The sequence below is a fragment of the Microcebus murinus genome, chromosome 16, assembly GCF_040939455.1.
Source record: "Microcebus murinus isolate Inina chromosome 16, M.murinus_Inina_mat1.0, whole genome shotgun sequence".
Classification (NCBI taxonomy): Eukaryota; Metazoa; Chordata; class Mammalia; order Primates; family Cheirogaleidae; genus Microcebus; species Microcebus murinus.
In genome coordinates, this window is record NC_134119.1 from 59,309,397 (window position 1) to 59,330,508 (window position 21,112).

Genomic DNA, 21,112 nt, shown 5'->3' on the forward strand with positions numbered 1-21,112 from the left:
AAAAGATTAGTGAAGGGAAGAGGTGCACAGGGCCCAGGAAACACCAGAGGCAAGCCTCTCGTTGTCCTCTCCCAATGGATTCAAGAGAACAGTGCTCAATTTTCCCAGTAATGATGTATAACAACTCCCTGGTCAGTTTTAATCCCTAGCGCAGACCTTTCTCCTGAGCTCCAGAACCCAACATGCACGTGCTGCTTCAGATGGCAGGTGAGGTTGGTTCTTCTTAAAAGAGGCAGTACCGTCCCCTGGTGGGGGCTTTGGAAATTTTCACAAATGTTCTTGGCTGCTGCATTGATTGGAGGGCGCTGTAGGCATTAGAGGTCTACTTTTAGGAATGAAATCGTCTTATAATTAAAGGGAAATCATTCGAATCCTAATGTGATTTTGCATTCAAATGCTGTGGTGCAAAAATGTATTTTAGTCTGTGCTGATAACAACTAATAGATTGACAAACACTCGAACTAAAGTTTTGACAATGTGGTTAATCAAAGAGAAGTGGAGGTTTAAAGAAAGATCATACTTAACTACCTACATTATGCTCTTTTCTTCATGGAAATAGGCAGATTTCTCACTTGTCCTGCTATTCAATATAAAGACTAAGGATTCTCTTACTGGGCTGCTTCATTATGGAGTCTGTTTTTAAAATTACTTTTATTGAGGTATAATGTATATACAATGAAATGCACCCATCTTAAGTGTACAGTTCAATGAGTTTTCCTTTTTTTTTGAGACAGAGTCTCACTCTATTGCCCAGGCTAGAGTGCCCTGGCATCAGCCTAGCTCACAGCAACCTCAGACTCCTGGCTCAAGCAATCCTCCTGCCTCAGCCTCCTAAGTAGCTGGGACTACAGGCATGGGCCACCATGCCCAGCTAATTTTTTCTATATATTTTTAGTTGGCCAATTACTTTCTTTCTATTTTTAGTAGAGATGGGATCTCACTCTTGCTCTGGCTGGTCTCGAACTCCTGAACTCAGAGGATCCGCCCGCCTCGGCCTCCCAGAGTGCTAGGATTACAGGCATGAGCCACTGCGCCCGGCCAGTTCAATGAATTTTTACAAATCTATGCATCTGGGTAACCACCAGCACAGCCATGATATAGAATATTTCCATCAAGTTTCCTCCTGTCTTTTTGCAGTCAGTCCCCCTCTCCTGGCCCTAGGCAACCACTGATCTCTGTCCTCTGTCACCACAGATTAGTTTTGCCCTTGCAGAATTTCTATAAATGAAAGCACACAGTATGTATTCTTTTGCATCTAGCTGTTTCAATAGTCTGTTTATTGGATTTCATATAGAGTCTATTTATGTTTACATGTGTATCATAGTTGACACATTCTATTTTAGGTAACTATAAACCATAAAACAAGAATAGATAGGACATAGCAAAGGTTCATAAATTCCACTTGTTATTAGCTGTTTCAGATGTAATTGAATGGAAAATAATGGAGTTCTTAATATGTCTTTTCCCACTTCTAAAAAAATTTCCAAAAGCAGAGAGACCCTCAGAGTAGCTTTTCATTTTTTGAGATGTCATTTACAATTCACTCTGTCTCTTTGGAGAAGGTTCGTTTCTAAAGCCAACCCCAGGAAGAGCCTTGTGTATATGTTGATGCCAACCTGAATCATCCTCTGTCACTCACACACATCTGTGTCCTCTCCTGAAAAAGCCTAGTCCCTTTGCGTCTTATGAAGCTCACTTAGCAAGCTCAGCCCAGGCTGGCATGCAAAGGACCATTGGAGTATTATGTCCCGTGGATGCAGGAAAAGGGTGTTGAGCCGGATCTCACACCAGATGTCCCCTCAGCTCAAAGGGTAGAGAATCAGGTTCCATAGTGTCCAGGTCTCCTGCCACCTGATCGTAGATTCCTCTCGGATCCTCGTACTTCCCCTCCGGCCAGCGGCGGTCGCGGGGGCCCTAACAGGCAAAGAGTGGAGTTAGAGCCATGGAGAGATGACCTGTGGGGCATCATCACAGATCTGGGGAACATGCAGCCCTGCTCAACTCCCCAGGAAAAAGAAAAAGTGTTTCAGGTTTTAATTATGGAAAAAAAAAACCCAACATATTCAAAGAGGAGAGCAATTATAATGAACTCCCATCATGAACTCCCAGGTGCCCGCTGCCTAACTTCAACAGCGTCAACCCTTGGTCAGTTGATTTATCCATGTCTCTGTCTTCTTACCCCCCACCCCACAAATAGGACTATTTTGAAGCAAGCCCAAGACATCCCATGAGTTTATGTCAGGGAAATCATTTAAGTGTCTGAAATCTAAAAAGCCCATGATATCAGCTATGGCAGTTGTGGAATGTGAGTCATGATTCTGTTAGTCTGTGAATTTCCAAAGCATTTCCCCCATCAAAACAGAAGAGAAGGCCGGGCGCTGTGGCTCACGCCTGTAATCCTAGCTCTTGGGAGGCCGAGGCGGGCGGATTGCTCAAGGTCAGGAGTTCAAAACCAGCCTGAGCAAGAGCGAGACCCCGTCTCTACTATAAATAGAAAGAAATTAATTGGCCAACTGATATATACATAAAAAATTAGCCGGGCATGGTGGCACATGCCTGTAGTCCCAGCTACTCGGGAGGCTGAGGCAGAAGGATCACTCAAGTCCAGGAGTTTGAGGTTGCTGTGAGCTAGGCTGACGCCATGGCACTCACTCTAGCCTGGGCAACAAAGTGAGACTCTGTCTCAAAAAAAAAAAAAAAAAAAAAAAAAAACAGAAGAGAAAAAAAAAGACCATGAAGGGTGGTCCTTGCTGGAGATGTGCTTTGTCCTAAAGCTGGGAGGCATTGGTTGTTTTAGCTCAGCAAGCTTTACAGCAGATTGGCCCACCATCCAGACAGGGCCTGCCACCTGCTTTTGTACTGCCCGAGAGCTAAGAATGGCTTTACATTTTTAAATTGTTGGGGGGGAAAAAATCAAAAGGATAATATTTGTGACAAAGGAAAACTACATGAAATTCAAATTTCGGTGCCCAAAAATAAAGTTTTATTTCAACATAGCCACACTCGTCCATTAATGCATCATGTATGGCTGCTTTTACCCTAGAGTGGCAGCGTTGAGTCGTTTTCCTTTTCTTCTTTTTAATTTTTAATTATTATGTATACACAATAGTTGTACCGTTTTGAGGAAGACTGTATGCCCCACAAAGCCCAAAATATTTACTATCTGGCCCTTCACAGAAAAAGCCTGCAGAGGCCCTCTGTGCTAAGAGGGCGCATATGGGCTAGCACCATGGACAGCGTTTTCGCACGCGCTATTTCCATGCCGGCGGGGAGCTACCGTCTGAGAACAGAGTCCCCATGTGGGATCCTGTTACAGAGGGAAATTCTTGGCCCAGAAGTGCCAGAGCATTGGCCAAGACCACACAGAAAGTCAGGGCTTCTGCCCCACTTCCCTTACTGTGCGACAGGGTGGGGCTTGGGGACTGGCGGTCGATGTGCCTGTCTGCTGTTTTGCCTGCCCAGCCACCATCTCCACTTCCCTCTGGGCTCTCTGTCCCTCTCCCGCTGTCTGCCCAGTGAACTGAGTAGGGCTGGCCCCTGCTCCCTGATTCCGTGCTGGCGCTGATCCGGGCCTGTCCCCTGCCTCTGTGATCAGTTCAGCAGTGACCAGCGACCCAAGCTAGACCAGTAAGTGCCAGCACTGGGCACTGGAAGCTATTGAAAAAGAGCTCTTCTCTTGCTCTGGAGATTTCCAATCGAATAGGATACACACCTGGCTTTGCTAGGGATAATTTTAGGGAGGAAAGTCTGAGTCTGAAGACAATTCTGTCCCTTGACTTTGCAATGGAGTGAGCCAAAAACTTCTTTCTGTCCCTGCTTAACCAGCGTAGTGGAGATGATTCGTGACCCAGGGGAATGCAGGCCTTCCTTCTCCCGCGGTGACAGAACGGTAGCGGGGCCACACCGGACTGCACGCCACAGCCTCCTCTGCAGTTAGGCGTGGCCATGCGACCAGGTCCTCACCAGCAGAATGAGAGCAGGATGGCGTGTGCCATTTCTGGGCCTGGGCCACCAGGTAGGGTTGTGCCTCCACCACACTCTCTCTGTCCCTTTCCCACTGGCTGGCCCCCTGTTCCCCGGGGAACTGGCCCACCCATGCAGACTCGGATGAGGTGCTAGGAGACAGCAGAGGAACACATGTGGAAAGAACTTGGGGCTCAGAGCAACCATGTCCAACTGGGCCACTCACCTGCGACTGTGAGAAAGAAACAGACTGTCTTCTTTAGGCCACCAAGTTGTGGCCAGGCCTCTTTGTCACAGCAGCCGGCTGACCCTAACTAGCGCGAGCAGCAGGCGGCGGGCGGGCTCCCAGCACTACCCGGGAGAGACCTCCGCCGACACAAATGTCCTCACCGTGTGCACTTCATCGTAGAGGGGTCCCCAGGCCCCGGGCGGGGCGTACGCTCTTTCCACCTCATCGTACAGGTGCCCAGGAGAGACCACGGGCTCCTCTTCAAACCCCGCGAAGCCTGGGGTTGGGGCGGAAGGACAGGATCATCAAGGCACCCAGCCCGGTGGCGGGTGAGTAGGGGGCGTCCCGATGCGGCCGTGACTCACCCTCCTCCGGCATGGGGGGCAGCCGGGGGACGAAGTCCCTCATGGAGTGGTAATACGGCTCCGCGTCCGAGGTGCTCACCTGCGACACACGCACACACGAGACAGACACAGAACAGACACGGTCCTTCCCGTCCTCGGACGCCACAGGCCCTGGACAGGGCGGTGATTAGCTTGAAGCTATCGGCGGCATCTTGGTCACCGTCAGTGCCTGCTCAGGGGGCTGTCCCCGCCACCCTACTCACGGTGGAGCTTCCGGTGTCCCGGTCCCCAGTCCACTGGCTGTCCGCATACTCGTTCCCAACGCGGTCCTCCTCCGACCTTCCGGGAGGGAGGTGTGGAGAGCGGCCGGGCGGTGACCCTCTGCCACCTGTCACCCCCAACCTTCCCCCTCAGAGTCTTCTCTTTTTTTTTTTTTTTTTTTTTGAGACAGAGTCTCGCTTTGTTGCCCAGGCTAGAGTGAGTGCCGTGGCGTCAGCCTGGCTCACAGCAACCTCAAACTCCTGGGCTCAAGCGATCCTCCTGCCTCAGCCTCCCGAGTAGCTGGGACTACAGTCATGTGCCACCATGCCCGGCTAATTTTTTCTATATATATCAGTTGGCCAATTAATTTCTTTCTATTTATAGTAGAGACGGGATCTCGCTCTTGCTCAGGCTGGTTTCGAACTCCTGACCTTGAGCGATCCTCCTGCCTCGGCCTCCCAGAGTGCTAGGATTACAGGCGTGAGCCAGCGCGCCCGGCCAGAGTCTTCTTTACAGGAAAACATCCCCACTCACCCTGCGTCCGTCTTCTCTGAGATGTCTGAGGGAAACAGGAAGAAGGGGTCAGAGACACATGGCCCTGAGAGGACCTTCAACATCCGGCAACCCCAGGGGTCCCCGTCACCGTTGTGTCCCCAACATCGTGGGGAGGGGGGCGGGTCTCTCCTCACCCTTGGCGAGACGCTTCAGTCTCCGCTGCCAGAGGAATCCCCCGAGACAGGAGGCATTGGACAGCAGCAGAAGCCCCCCGACGGCGACCAGCACGGGCAGCAGGGGCAGCCCCAAGGGTCCTGGGGACAGAAGGTAGCCCTCAGTGAGCCCAAAACAATGGGCTCCAGGCCCAGAGTGGGACTCTCTGGCCAAGCAGAGTCCCTCTTCCAAGGTCAGAGAACACTAAACTTGTCTTTCTTTTGGGGAAACACCCACCCCCCAGCCCTCGGCCTACAGGGCTCAGGCGGGGCTCCATAGTGGCCAGGTGGCCCAGCCTGGACGGTAGGAGCTCCCCTCCCCTTTCCACAGTCGTGGGAAAGAGACACGTAGTTGACCTAAGGCGGCTTTTTTGCCAGAACATTCAGGACAATTCTGCTGGCTGCCCAGAAGTGGAACCAAAGCTGGAGGTGGGGGAGGGCTTCCTCACCCTCTCCACGGAAGAGCCTGAACAGGAAGCCACCAAGACACAGGTGAAGTTGGGAACGGGTGAGACACTGATTGCTGGTGGAATTTTTGAGCACCTGAATCCAGCCACACTTAGACTTGTCAATTGCACAAGCCACGCAATTCATCCAGTGCCAACAGCAGCTGGACTTCTGTCACTGGCAACCTTCTACTCAGGCTCCGATGGGGACTGTCTGCCAGGCAATTATAATCCCCTCCTGTCGTACCCACACTTTTTTTTTTTTGAGACAGAGTCTCCCTTTGTTGCCCAGGCTAGAGTGAGTGCCGTGGCGTCAGCCTAGCTCACAGCAACCTCAAACCCCTGGGCTCAAGCGATCCTCCTGCCTCAGCCTCCCGAGTAGCTGGGACTACAGGCATGCACCACCATGCCCAGCATTTTTTTTCTATATATTTTTAGTTGGCCAATTAATTTCTCTCTATTTATAGTAGAGACGGGGTCTCGCTCTTGCTCAGGCTGGTCTCGAACTCCTGACCTCGAGCGATCCTCCTGCCTCGGCCTCCCAGAGTGCTAGGATTGCAGGCGTGAGCCACCACGCCCGGCTTGTACCCACACTCCTAAGCACTCCCTTTCCACGCTGACTCTGTGTTGAGCCATATCACTGGCTCTGGCCAAGGAAACACCAGCAACTGTGACAGTACCAGAAACTTGCAAAATGTGGTCACCTCCACGTGAAAAAGCCAAGGAGAGACACACAACCGCCCAGCCCAGAACCCGTCCAGCCAGACCTGTAGAATCATGAGAAATAGGTCTGTTGCTGTAGCACCCATGTTTGGGGGGGGGGTTGGTTTATGGCAAGAACAAATGGACACAAGCTCCTTACAGGACACAGAGCTGGCTAATTCTTTCAGAATTAAACTAAATCAGAAAGAGAAAAATCTATCACTCCGGCAGGAAGAAGGGCTGAGGAGGGACATGGTGGGAGTTCGCAGGGATGGAGCTAAGTCTTAAGGAGCTGTGACTACCAAGCAGCGGAGGTGGGGTCAGGGACGGGGAAGTTCCATCTCAGGGGAGGGCGGCGAGGATTCAGGGGACGGAGGACTTGCCTGCAGGTGTCTGCTCTGTGGGCACCTGGTCATCAGATTCTCCAGAAGTCTGGTCCAGGCCTGGGGGGTGGATATGGAGATTGAAAATGAGCATCAAGAATCTGAGATATAAGCCTTAAACATTTCTCAGCCTCAAATATTTCTCAGCCTCTTTTTGAGCTTTTCGGACTCGTGAGAACTGGTATACAGCGGCTTCTTAAGAATATTTCAAAGAGAGCTAGAAATTGCTGATCATAATGACAATACTGTTAATAGCATTCTAATGCTGATAACAGTAATAATCGATGAGTGCTTTATGGCATGCAAGATCCTTTTCACCTGAATTATCAATTTGTTGTGTTAACCAAAAAAAGACTCTGGGCTCTGTTAATAGAGGTATAAGTTCTAGAGCAAAGGAGGTGAATGTAGCACTTAATGTTTTAGTGCTCAAAGGGAAGACTAGCATGGGGGGGGGGAGGGAAAGGGCAGGGAAGATTGTAGGGATGAGAAAAGGTCCTTACTTCCATAGAGAAAAAGGCTGCCCTATCAGGAAGGAGAAGACAGAAAGAGGGAGCTTTCGTGGGGCAAAATAAACAGAGTGGGTGAGGGCTACTTCCTTAAATGAACATTTAGATAGCACTTGCTTTGTACTGGGCTCTGTTCTAAGCACTTTCGACATATTAACTTATTCGGTCCTCACAACTGTGTGAGATGGACCTTTCAGAAACTAAACACAAAAATCTGTGACATATCTTGTTTTTAGAAACCGAACTTGCCTAAGGTCACACAACCAGGAAGTGGCAGAGGGGGGACTTGAACCCAGGCTTGTCTGAGCCAGGCTCTGTGGGCTTAACCACTACACTACAGTGCCTGTCAGCAACATGGTGTCCTCATTAGTCATATTTAAGGAATTTGTCCATTTCATCAAAGTAGCTGAATTTATTGACATAAAGTTATCCATGATATTCCCTAATTGTCCTCTTAATGTCTGTGGGATCTTTCATTTCTGATATTGGTAAGTTGTGTCTTCTCTCTTTTGTCTCGAACAGCTTTATAAACATTATTGCTTTATTTCCCAAAGAATCAGCTTTCAGTTTCATTGATTTTCTCTATTATTTTTCTGGTTTCTAGTTCATTAATTTCTTCTCTTGCCTTTATTATTTCCTTCTTTTTGTTTACTTTAGGTTTAATTTGTTCTTTTTTTACTTTCTTAAGATGAAAACTCAGAATATGCATTTGACACACATTTTTCTCTTTTAAAAAAAAGTCTAATATAAGCACTTAATGCTATAAATTTCCCTCTAAAGCACTGTTTTAGCTGCAACCCCAAATTTTTATATGTTTCATTTTTATTTAAATTAATTTCTTTCTTTCTTTTTTTCTTTCTTTTTTTTTTTTTCTTTTTTCTTTTTTCTTTTCTTTTTTTTTTTTTGACAGGGTCTTACTCTCTCCCCCTGGCTAGAGTGCAGTAGTGACATCATATCTCACAGCAACCTCAAATTCCTGGGCTCCAGTGATCCTCCTACCTCAGCCTCCCAAGTAGCTGGAACTGCAGATGCACACCACCATGCCAGATGATTTTTCTTTTTTTTTGTAGAGATGGGTCTCATTCTTGCTCAGGCTGGTCTCTAACTCCTGACCTCAAGCAATCCTCCCACCTTGGCCTCCCAAAGTGCTGGGATTACAGGCATGAGCCACTGCGCTCAGCCTCATTTTCATTTAATTCAAACTATTTTCTAATTTCCCTTGCCCGCTAATCACCTTCAGACATACTAAGTCGAAGGTGAAAGGCTGGTCTCTGGTTTTCATCTGCCTGAGTTTCAATCTCATTTTTACCTCTTCCTAGCTGTGTGACCCCGGACAATTTGCTTAACTGCTCTGGGCCTCAATTTCTTCATCTGTAAAAGGGGAGTAATAACAGCATCCACTGCACTACACCACCCTGTAAGTCCTCTGAGGAACACTCCAACCTGCCCAACACTGTCCCTTCCCACCTGGGGTAGTGATGGGGAGCTGGGTCCCCTTGTCGGCCAGTCCACTGTCCCCCAGGGCATTGCTGGCCAGCAGCCAGACCCTATAGCGTGTAGCAGGCTGCAGCCCAGTCAGCGTGAAGGTGGTGGCCTGGGGCGGTAAGACATCCACGTAGTGGAACCCTGGAGTCCCCAGGGCCTCATACCTGCATGACAGGGAGGACAGTCAGCTCAGAAAAGTGCCCCAGTCCCATCTGCTGCCACCCCCCTCCTGCCTTGGCAGGGACCCACCTGATGTGGAACCTCTGTGGCAAGCCCCCGTCAAAGCCAGGCTTCCACTCCAGCCCCACCGAGTCTGGGGTCAGGCTCACAACCTTCAGTCCCGACGGAGGGTCAGGGCGGCCTATGGGGAAAAGGGTGGAGGAAGTGGAAGGATACAGAAGAATTCTAGAAGATTCCTTCCAGGTTTTTCCTAAGAGTGATTTTAAATATGCAGTTAATTCTCATTATTCGTGGCAGTCATGTTCTATAAAGTCACTTAGCAAAGACCAAACTTGCTTCTAGGGGAAACACAGAATTGAGTTTCTTCGAGCCTCTCACCACGGCATTTTCATCAGCCAATCAATATGCGATCTTGTTTTATGTGTATTTCTGTTCAAAGACGCCTGTTTAATATGTATCATTGAACTCATGGCCAACAGCACTGCGACTCATGCCTGAACGAAGCTTATCCAACACAGGTGTTTTCTCTGTAAGGCACATCACAGCTTAGGAACGCTGACCACATTTCAGCACTGAGCTGGGAGCCAAGTTAAGCAGCAAAACCTCTAACAAAAAGCACAAAAGAGGCCGGGCGCGGTGGCTCACGCCTGTCATCCTAGCTCTCTGGGAGGCCCAGGCGGGCGGATTGCTCAAGGTCAGGAGTTCAAAACCAGCCTGAGCAAGAGCGAGACCCCGTCTCTACTATAAATAGAAAGAAATTAATTGGCCAACTGATATATATATATATATAAAAATTAGCCGGGCATGGTGGCGCATGCCTGTAGTCCCAGCTACTCGGGAGGCTGAGGCAGGAGGATCGCTTGAGCCCAGGGGTTTGAGGTTGCTGTGAGCTAGGCTGACGCCACGGCACTCACTCTAGCCTGGACAACAAAGCGAGACTCTGTCTCAAAAAAAAAAAAAAAAAAAAAAAAAAAAAGCACAAAAGATGCAAAAAATGATAGCACTAAATAAACCACAGAAAGGACACATTTACAGTATGAGAGCAGAAACAAGAAGGCAGAGTGTCGCCTTGTTCAGTCTTAGCTAAGACTATGCACGTCAAGTGACACAAATTATTTGCCACTCTGTATATGTCCTCAAATGACCACAAAAGTACCGTGAGTATTGATACTGGCATTACAAATAAATCGTAGCAAGTATTACTAGGTGAATTTTCAAATAATGAGGACTGACTGCAAATAATGAGGATACAAACATGTGTGTTCCTTATAGGGGATTTTTTTGTGCGGTTCTCACATCCGTTCCCCTCATTTCTTCTGGTTTCAACACCCTAAATTTTTTTTTTTTTTTTTTTTTTTGAGACAGAGTCTCACTTTGTTGCCCAGGCTAGAGTGAGTGCCGTGGCGTCAGCCTAGCTCACAGCAACCTCAAACTCCTGGGCTCAAGCAATCCTCCTGCCTCAGCCTCCCAAGTAACTGGGGCTACAGGCATGCGCCACCATGCCCGGCTGATTTTTTTTTTTTTTTTTGTCCAAAATCCCTTCAAGGCAGATGATTTTTTTTCTATATGTATTAGTTGGCCAATTAATTTCTTTCTATTTCTAGTAGAGACGGGGTCTCGCTCTTGCTCAGGCTGGTTTCGAACTCCTGAACTCAAACAATCCGCCCGCCTCGGCCTCCCAGAGTGCTAGGATTACAGGCGTGAGCCACCTCGCTGGGCCTCAGCACCCTAAATTTCCTCCGCAGGACCTCCCACGTTCTCAGGCCACATGCTTGCTAGGGAAGTGACTCCGTGCCTAGTAGGAGGGACATGTGACCAGGTCTGGCCAATGAGAGCTTTGCCTTTCCCTGGCTACATGATTGGTTCAGAGACGAGCTGGAAGCCAAGTAGAGCCTATGAAATACAATTCGAGTATGTTCACACCACTGTGAGGAACAGAAAGAATTCTACATCCTCTGCAAATCCTAGCAGGCCGTGCTGAGGAGCCTTAGAATAAAGCCAACGCATAGAAAAGCTGATCCAGGAGATGGAGAGTTCTTAATGACAGCTCAACCGGATCCAGCAACCCCTGAAAATCTGCTTTTCAGTTATTTGAGCCAATAAGTAGGCCCTCCCCATCGTGTGTGTGGGGAGTTTGTTGTGGGTTTCCTTGAAGGATTTTCGGGGCAGCCAAAAACCCCATCCTCGCCTCAACAGGTCTCCAGTTTCAGGAACACTGTGGCAGTCTGGGGCCAACCGGGGACTTGGGAACTGACCCGGGAGCACCCCGCCAGCACCCCCACAGCCCGCCCCCACCATACTGATGCTGACGAGCTGAATGTTGGTGTGGTCCGAGCCGAGGGCGTTGGCGGCTGTGCAGGTGAAGAGGGCGTAATCCTGGGCGGCAGACACGTTGGCGATGGTCAGGAGGCTGCTGTGGACCCCGCCCTGGTGGTATGTGTGCTCCGTGTACCTGGGGAGGAGGAGGGCCGGGGCTCAGGGAGGCGAAGCGGCCGGGGCTGCAGAGGCGGGGCTGGAGTGCTGCCTGGCTCGGCCGGGGCTCACCGGGGATCCTGGAGATCCAGAGGGACCCCATTTTTGGTCCAAGTGAAGACAACGTTGGGGACACCTCGGGCGCGGCAATGGAGGGTGGCGGAACTGGTGCTGTCTCCCGCGGCGGCCACTTTAGTTAGAGGAGTGGGATGCTCCACCTGGGGGGCGACTAGGAGGGGTTGGGGGGTCAACATGAGGCAAGCGGGAGGACATGAGAGCTGTGGGCGTAGTGGCAGGCCTTGGAGCCAGGTGCCTGGGTGTTACCCACATCGGACGACAAGACGGACCAGCCCTCGGGCCGGAGGTGCCACCCCGTTGTCCGCAATGCACTGGTAAGCGCCAGCCTGGGCCAGTTCAGCTCGGGGGATCCGCAGGCGCCCGGTGGCTCCCTTTGACACCTTCTCCATGCCGTCCAGGCTCTGGTCCTCCTCCTCTTCCCCCTGGAGGCCCAAGACTCAGGAGTTGGCCCCCTAGTCTAACCCCAGATCCATCGCTCCCAAAACTGTGTCCCTTTGGAAGCCTCATTCATTCTCCCAGCCACAATCACCCTCCACAGAGCTATCAAAGAAAAAATTTCTCGTGTCACCCATCTATCCATTTATCCAATCCATCCCTTCACCCACCAGTCCAAGCAGCCACTCACCCATCCATTCGTCCAACCACTCATGCTTGGAGCCGTCGATCCATCCATTGATTCATCCATTCACTTAACCGTTCACTGTATGTGTGTTCATCCATTTATCCTTCCATCCATCCATTCATTCACCTACTCATTCATCCAACCATTTGTTTTCCTTCTATCCACCCTTGCTTGTAACTCTCCATCCATTCATCCCAAGTATTCACTCACTCATGCACGCACTCATAAATAAGTGCATCTGTTCAGCTACCTGGTTCCTCCATCTCTCCACCTCTCCATTGATCTATCCATCCCTCCATCAATTTATCCACCACCCTTTCCACTGATACTGTGTCCATCCATCCATCTACTCTCTATTTATCCACTCATTTCTCTCCTTCAGTCATCTAGCCACCCGCCCACCTATCCATCTATCCATTCTTTCACTCATCCACCTGTTCTTCCATCCACTCCTTCACCCGTCTAACCTGTTCATCCACCCACCTACCCATTGACCCGTCTATCCATCCACCCGCCCACCCCCCTGGCTATCCAGCCACTCATCCACCCATTCATTTGCCATTCAGCAAGCGGTTATTAGCTCGTGGGGCAAGCCGTGACAAGTATATAGCTACACAGGGTCACATACATGCTGTCCCCACTCGCAAGGAGCTCACAGGCAAGAAATCACACCCCACGACCCCACCTCCATTCACCCGAGGCTGGGGCCTCACCAGCCTCTCCCAACTGAACATCTCCGGGAGGACGGGGTTGGCATCAACGGTGCACACTATGTCCACAGAGCCCCCAACGTCCACCTCAGTGGGGTCCTGGAGGGCGCGGATGGTGGGAGCATCTGGGGGGAGGCAGGGGCTTGGGGGAGGCATCTGGGCCCGGACAGGGCGTGGTGGGAGAGGGCCCCAGGAGTGGGGGTGTCTTAGAGGTGTCCAGGGAAGTTGTGCGTGTGAATACACCCTGCCCTCTTGGGGCACTTGGAGGACAGTTCTCAGCGTTAGTGTGGTTGTCCCCACCCTCTACCATGCCTCTGTGATAATTAGAGTAGTCTGGAAGAGCTTCCAGATTTGCGTTGGGGTGGAGCTCCACAGTGGGCTCGGCTTCGTCCGAGCAGCTCCCAGGCAGGCGGACCCCTCTTTAGGTGGAGATTCCACACCGGGTCTCTCTAGTGGGAGGGGTTCCGCGGTGGGCGTGGTTACACCACGGTTGCAGCCTCCAGATTGGGTGGCTATCCCTGGGTGGGTGGAGCTCCCACGCTAAGGGGACCATAGTGGGCAAGGTCCCTGGGGTGGGCGTGGTTACACCACGGTTGCAGCCTCCAGATTGGGTGGCTATCCCGGGTGGGTGGAGCTCCCACGCTAAGGAGACCACAGGGGGCAAGGTCCCGGGGTGGGCGTGGCGTCCATGTGGGCGGGGCTCCAGAGCTCGCGGGCCCCAGGCGGCGGAGGGGAGCTCACAGTGCACGTCCAGGCGCACGAGCGCCTCGGCGGTGCCCTCGGAGTTCTGGCAGTGCAGCTGGTAGAGGCCGTCGTCGGCGCGGGTCACGTTCCACAGCTGCAGAGCCCCGCCAGCCAGGATGCGATGCCGGGGGCCGCCCGCTGGGGAGGGCTAGGGTAAGGGACCTGGCCGGCCCCCTCACCCCGGAGGCCTGCACCCCTCCCACACCCACTTCCCGCACCTGGACTGAGGCGGTAGCCGCGGAAGGTCCAGTTGAAGGCCTCGGGGGCGGGGTTAGCGGACACGGACACCGGCAGCAGCGCCTCGCCCTGCTCCACCGCGGTCACCACCAGCACCTGCTCCCCCAGGAACTCCGGAGGGTCTTCAGAGGGGGCGCCGCGGGGAGTCGGGGTTGTTGTTAAGGTCGGGGTCAGGGACAGATGTGATATCAGGCATAGGTTCGAGGGTTAAAGTCAGGGGCACGACTGGGTTTGAGTTTAGGGACAAGGTAACCACAAAGTCGAGAGCTGAGCTCAGGGGCGAGGTTCAGGACGGAAGTCAGGATCCAGTGTAGGAAAAGTGTAGGGTCAGGTTTAAGGACGAAGAGAGGGGTCGGGACAGAGGACGAAAGCAAGATGGAGGTTGGGCAGGATAGGAGTTGGTGCAGGGCCAGGGGGCAGGACAAAGGTCAGGGGAGTTTCAGGACAGGGGTCATGAACTGAACCGAGTAGTTTAGGGTCAGGAGACGATCGAGAGGGGTTCCAGGCCCAGGCACATACACAGCACGTTGAGGCGGTAGAAGGAGCTCACGGTCTCGCCGAGCTCGGGGCTGTGGGCGCTGCAGGTCACGCGGTGGCCGTGGTCTCGGGATGACACTTGTAAAAGGACGCTCTTGGCCGCGGCGGAGCCTTTGAACGGGGCGCTTCTGGGCGGTGCGGGGACGCCCTCCAGCCTGGGTACCCGGCCGGCCGGCAGAAGGTGGCGGGGTCAGGCCAGGGCTGGCGCGGGGGTGGGACCAGAGCCAGGGGCAGGAGGGCTCCTGGGCAGGACAGTAAGTCGGGCGGGGGCGGGACAGGGGTGCAGGGCAGCATGGCCAGAACCAGAGAGGGACGGGCCTCCCCGTACCCTCACCTCTCCCCTTCCTGGTCCCAGGACAAGTTGACCGCCGGGTTGCTGCTGATGCTGACGCAGGTCAAGTTTAAAGCGTCCCCAGGGCGCAGCGCCGACGCGTTGGCCAGGATCGTCAAGTTAGTCGGGGGAACTTGGAGGAGGGAGGCTCAGGGTTGGGGACCGGCCTGGTCTGCTTCACCCTGCCTGGACCCCGGGGCCCTGCCAGCCTCGCGTCCTCCGCGGAGCCTCCCCCGGGCTCTGGCTCCCTCCCCCACGCCCGCCCGGCCCTGCCACCCGCCCGGGCCGCGCGCCCTCACACTGCACCACGAGCGTCGTGGAGGCGCTGAGCTGGCCCGCCTTGCACGTGAACTTGGCCTGGTTGTCCGACGGGCCTGTGAGCAGCACGAGCTCGCGGGAGAAGGTGCTCCCGGACTTCTCCAGACTTCCCAGCTGCACGCGCCGCGGCTCCTGCGGCAGCCGGGACTCCTGGGGCAGCCGCGGCTCGGTCACGGTGCGCGAGTCCTGGGGGCCGGGAATGACTGGGCCGCGGGTACCCCGCCCCTCCCGCCCAGCCGGAGACGCCCGCACCGCGCTGGTGGCCGCCAGCCCAGACGGGGCCTTTGGGGGGGGGGGAAGGAAAAGGCACCCCCACCGGCGGGCACCCGAATATGCTACGGTGGAGGGGTCTGCAGTGGACCCCCGCACCCCCGCCCCACAGTCTCTGCGGCCTCCCCGGCCACCTGCAGACCCTCAGCCCCACTCCCCAAAATGCATTCCTGCTGTATTTACCAAACGCCACGTTCCAGGAAACTCCCTTGAAATTCCCAGGCCTTTCCCAGAATGCCTTCGTTTTTTCCCCTATCCTCGGTTCTTTTTCTTAAAACGCCCATTTTCCCCAAATATTTCCTTTGACCTTTTCCTTAATTCCAGCGTCTTTCGCTAGATTTCGGAATCCTTCCTGACATTCCCTATGATCCTAGTTTTTTACTAGATTCCTTTATTTTAGTTTAGTTTTTTTAATTTTTTTTTTTTTTTTTAGACAGAGTCTCACTTTGTTGCCTGGACTAGAGTGAGTGTCGTGGCGTCAGCCTAGCTCACAGCAACCTCAAACTCCTGGGCTCGAGCAATCCTACTGCCTCAGCCTCCCGAGTAGCTGGGACTACAGGCATGTGCCACCACGCCCGGCTAATTTTTTGTATATATATTTTTAGTTGGCCAATTAATTTATTTCTGTTTATAGTAGAGACAGGGTCTCGCTCTTGTTCAGAGCTGGTTTCGAACTCCTGACCTTGAGCGATCGTCTCTCCTCAGCCTCCCAGAGTGCTAGGATTAGAGGAGTGAGACACTGCGCCCGGCCCTAGATTCCTTTATATTGCACAAATTCTTAGTGATTACCAATATTCAGTCCTCACAAATTCTTAGTGAGTACCAAATTATATTACCGATAATTAAAATGGAATCACATTTTTCATTCCGGTAATTCCTAATCTCCCCCCAGAATTTCCACTGGCTCCCTAACTTCCCAGGAATTTTGCAGAATTCTGTCAGAATTCCTTTTCGTTTTAATGGGATTTCACTTTCTTACCTCCAAATCCCAACGATCAATTGAATATTAGTGAATTTTCAATGTTCTGTGGAATGACTAGTCTTTCTCCAAAATTTCTAGCCTTTGCTCAGAATATCATTGTCTTTTTTTCCTGGAATTTCTAGTCTTTCCCTAAAATTCTCAACCTATCCTCTGAATTCTGAGATTTTTCACCAGAATTTCCCCTAATTTTAATGGAATGTATTACCTTTACTCTAGAATTCTCACTCTTGATTCCAAATTCCACTTTTTATCTTAGAATTCTCAGTTTCCTCAGAATTCCCAGAATATTCCTAGCATTCTGTTTAATTCTCATGGCATTTGTGTCTTTTTTCTGGTTTTCTGCCTAAACTCAGAATCTCCAGTATTTTTTCAGGAAATTCAATTTTTTCCCCAAGATTTCCCAAGATTCTGAAGGAGAGACAAGGAGCCACCCCAGTGCCCTTTCTTGGCACCAACCTTGTACCAGGTGAGGGAGGGCTCTGGGTTGCCTCCGATGGCCAAACACATCAGCCTCACCCGGGTCCCAGCCCGGTGGCTCTGCCCCTCTGGGGGTCCCTCGATCCATAGCTTCTGGGCAGGATCTGGGGGGAGAGGCAGGAAGATTGACATTTTCCCTGGGCTGGGTCCTGAGGGTCGGGTCTCCGAGGTCTGGGGTCATTCCCGGGCCAGGGAAGGGGCTCACATTTCACGTTCAGGGTGAGCGACTTCTTGAAGGTCTCCTTGGTGAAGGCCTCGCTGAAGGCCTCACAGGTGAGGGTCAGACCGTTGTCCTCCCGCCGCGCCAGGAACGTTAGGTTGGACATGGTGACATGGCCGCCATGCAGGCCCTGACCAGACTCGAGCTTCAGACTTGGGGACTAGAGGGGGACCCTCCTCCATGGTGCCAGGGACCTGGGTCCAGCCCGGACCCCAGCAGGGACTCATGAAGCATCCCCCCCCCATCCTCTGTCGGCCCTAGGAGTCGGGGGTGACAGTCCAGGCTCCTCAAGGACCCAGGTCCCCGGGCTGCAGACCCCTGCCCTCCCAGCTCCAGGAGCAGCACCCTCAGCCCCTCCTCATCAGCCTCACGTCTGTGACTGTCTCCTCCGTGGGCAGCAGCTGCCGCCAGCCCAGCCACCATCGCAGCAGGACCCGTGGGCGACTGGACTTGGTGACACAGGAGAGCGTCACATTCTTGTTCTCAGACTGGGATGCAGAGCCCAGGATGGTGATGGTGCTGGGGGGGACTGCAGGGACAGACGGACAGAGGAATGCCACTAGGCCGGGCTGGCTGCCTCCCAAACCAGCCCAGACAGACTGGCAGGGGACAGGGGACAGGGACGGACGATGAGGTCTTTGCATCAGATAGGCGTGATTTGGGGACACACACAGATGGCCCCCTGGGGCAGGGACTGACAGATGGGCAGCTGGCGCCGGGACTCACAGGTGACCTGCAGCGTGACGCTGCGTTCCTGGGTCCCTGTAGACACGCTGTTCTGGGCCTCGCAGCTGAGCCGCGCCCCGTGGTCTTCCGGCCTCACGATCATCACCAGCACGCTGCGGGCCACCGCCTGGGTGTGCTCTGTGCCCCACGCCGTGGACACAGGCTGGCCATTCTGGAGACAGACACAGGCTTGGGCCAGCTCAGGGCCAGCTCCTGCCCCCACCCTCTGAACCCCCATGCTTTCCTCTGCCCTCACCTTCAGCCACTGCAGCGTGGCTAAGGGATTCCCGCCTCGGGCCACGCACGGCAGCTCCAAGCTCTGTCCTGCCCGCACGTGGCCCTCCTCCAGGCCTGGCCACTCGATGACAGGGGGTTCTGGGGGGACTGGGGAGCAGCGGTCACTCAGTGGGCCGGGGGAGCCCATCCAGTCTTCCCAGGCTCCATATCCCGCCTCTGAACTCCACGTTTCTCTTTCGAGAGCCTGAATTTTCCATAATCCCTGTGACGCCCCAGGACCCCTAATTCCTGCTCCCCACCCTCAGCGCCCAGAACTGGCTCCGTTCTCCACTTACACAGAACATTCATGGTGACTGAGACCTGGATGGGGGTGTCCAAAGCCGGGCTGGATCCCTCACAGACCAGCAACTGCCCATTATCCGAGCCCTGGGGTGTCACCCTGGGGTGGGAAGTTGGGATTCTAGGGTCAGAGTCATTGTCTGAAATTTGGGGAGTCAGGGATCCCAGGTCCCCACGCCTGGTGTAAGTCCCCATGCTGATTTCCTCTGGGCTCTGGAGTTTGATGGGAGAGATTTGGGGGGGGCAGTAGTGAAAATTGGGGCCCCCAGAGGCCCACACCTGGCCAAAATCTTTGTGCTCAGTACCCTGGAACTGGAGTCCCATGAAGAAGTTTTGAGGGTCCCAGTGAAGAATTGGGTCTCAAATAGTCATACCTGACCCAAGTTTCCATGCTTGAATCCCTGTGATATGAGGCTCTCGTGGGGAAATTTGGGGATCAGGGTGGGGAGGGGCGCCCCAACTTCCAAACCTGGCCGTGGCCTCTGTGGTGCAGAGTTTCTCCTGGGACCCCTCGTTCACGGTGGCAGAGATGTCAGATATTGTCTGTCCACCTTGGGGCAACAAGAGGGCTGGAGGGGTGCCAAGGTCCCCCCAGGGTGGATTCCGGGGAGCATGGCCTGGAGGTCCTCAGGGTAGGCATGACGCCCCGTCCCTCCTGGGCACCAGCTCCGTCCCCCCCCACACTGAGGACTCCCTGGATGCTGGAGTCCTCAGGGCTGGTCGTCTCCTCGCCTCCTGGCTTGGTGGCATCATGCACCTGTCACCCCAGCTTCTTGTTTCTGCGCCGCTGCCGCAGCCCGTGTTTCTGTCTGAGCCCAGCCTCGCCCTTGAGTCCCAGCCAGCAGCCCTGCTGTCTCTGGTGGCCTCCCCAGGGATGTGCCCTCCCAGGTCCCACACCAGTGTCACCAATCCCCCCACACTCACTCTGGAGGAAGGTGATATCGGGCGCTGGCTTTGCATCTCCGGACACACAAGTGACCTCGTACTCTTGCCCAGCTACCCAGGTGACTGTGCTCCCTGCCTCGGGGGTCAGCTGAAGCACCTTGGGGGGGACTGGTGACAAAGGAGGTGAGGATTGGGGCTTTGAGTCTCCTTGCTCGTGAAAGGAGCCCTGTACCCAGAGTCTGCGGGAGGGGCCCCCGGGGACTTGGACTCCTGGGTCCTGGAGCAAGAGGAGACTTGTGGGTGCTGGGGGTCTCTCACCCGTACCCAGGATGGACAGGATCACTCTGGGAGACACGAGTTCAGGGCCCGTCTCCGAGCGGCTGACCTGGCACTCATACTCCGCGTCATCGCTGAGGTCACACGCTTCGATGTGCAGGTGGAATTCACCTGCAGGGGGTGGGGCCCGAGGTCAGGGCCACGGCCTCTGCTGGTGGCTCAGGGTCTCAGGCTCTGGTCACTTACCTCTAGTAGGGTCCCCTTCCAAGCGGTACCTGGGGAAGCCCGGGATCCGAGGGTCGGGGCCCAGGAGGAGCCCGTCTTTGGCCCATTGCACCGCACTGCCCGGGGCGCTGACCCCGCACTGCAGCTGGACCGAGGCCCCCTCCACGGCCGTCAGGTTCTTGGACAGGGCCCAGAAGCCTCGGGGGGCTGAGGCAGGAAGTGGCAACTGGGCCAGGCCTGGGGACGCAAGGGAGTCACCAGAAAAGGGCAGGGGTCTGTCTAGGGAACACGGGTAGGATATGAGGGCCACATGGCGCCGAGTGCAAGGCCAGGGTCCCACTCACCTGCGGCCAGCAGTCCCAGGAGCAGCAGAGGAGCCCTGGTGAGGGGCCTTAGGGCCATAGCAGGTCCTCTGGCGGCGGCTCCGACAGTGCCCTCTGCCTGCCACCCGCGTCTGCCTCTGGCTGTCTGGTCCCCCTCTCTGGGTGTCTGCTTCCTGTTTTTCTTTCTATCTTTCTTGTCCCGTCTCTCTCACTCTCGTTCTGTCTTCCTCTTCCAATCTCTGTGTCTCCGTCTCTGTCTCTTTCTCTATCTTTCTCTCCCTGCCTAGAGGCTCTTTCTCTCTCAAAGTCCTCTACCTCACCCCACCTCACCCTGATCTCCCTCTGTCTCTCTTTCCGGCCACCCCTGCCCCTGCTCCCCTCCTCTCAGCACTCACTGTCCCCAGGGAGCCCCAGCTGCTCAGAGTCCTGCAGGGGCCATGAGCCCAGGCGAGCGAGCAACAAGGCCGATGTGGTCAGTGGCAGGGTTGGTCCCGGTTCTCTAACCCGGCCTGAGCCTGTCCTCACACTGCTGCCTCCCCCAGGTGCCCTCCCCTGTCCCCAGCGCCAGCCTCTGAAATCCCCCGTCAGCACATGCCAAGCACATTCCTCAGTGCCTCCCCTGCCCCCGTGACCCCAAGGGCCTGGCTTAGGCTGGGAACATGAAAGAGGTCGGACCTGGGCGGTCCCCCAGCTCAGCGTGGGGAGCAGAGAGCTGGGCCCTGCAGCTCTTCCCTGCCCCGGTACATGATGTGGGCATGTCCCTTCCTTCCCCGAGTAGACACCAGCACCTCGGTGACATCGGGGATCTCTGCTGGGGAGCTGCAAGAGTGAGCGTCAACCGTGATCTGCCACACGCACGTGGGGAGCGTGTGAGCGTGCAAAGTGGGCGTGTGCGGG

At 54.1% G+C, this 21,112-nt stretch overlaps 1 protein-coding gene across 1 annotated transcript; it reads right to left on the reverse strand.

The window, feature by feature from the left end:
* Window positions 1–1,284: 1,284 nt before the first annotated feature.
* Window positions 1,285–20,727, reverse strand: NPHS1 (NPHS1 adhesion molecule, nephrin). The gene is made up of 28 exons (XM_012774985.2): window positions 20,237–20,727; window positions 19,914–20,129; window positions 19,431–19,838; window positions 18,976–19,057; window positions 18,503–18,606; window positions 18,187–18,314; window positions 17,931–18,102; window positions 17,576–17,733; window positions 17,190–17,334; window positions 16,964–17,088; window positions 15,237–15,441; window positions 14,941–15,070; window positions 14,589–14,761; window positions 14,051–14,191; window positions 13,830–13,970; window positions 13,092–13,213; window positions 12,007–12,178; window positions 11,751–11,907; window positions 11,507–11,658; window positions 9,276–9,387; window positions 9,009–9,190; window positions 7,036–7,095; window positions 5,487–5,606; window positions 5,332–5,356; window positions 4,800–4,875; window positions 4,558–4,636; window positions 4,354–4,469; window positions 1,285–1,914 (listed from the first exon to the last, which is right to left on the reverse strand). The coding sequence occupies exons 1-28, from the start codon at window positions 20,292–20,294 to the stop codon at window positions 1,783–1,785; spliced, it is 3,891 nt and encodes a 1,296-aa protein (XP_012630439.2). The 5' UTR covers window positions 20,295–20,727; the 3' UTR covers window positions 1,285–1,782.
* Window positions 20,728–21,112: the final 385 nt, after the last annotated feature.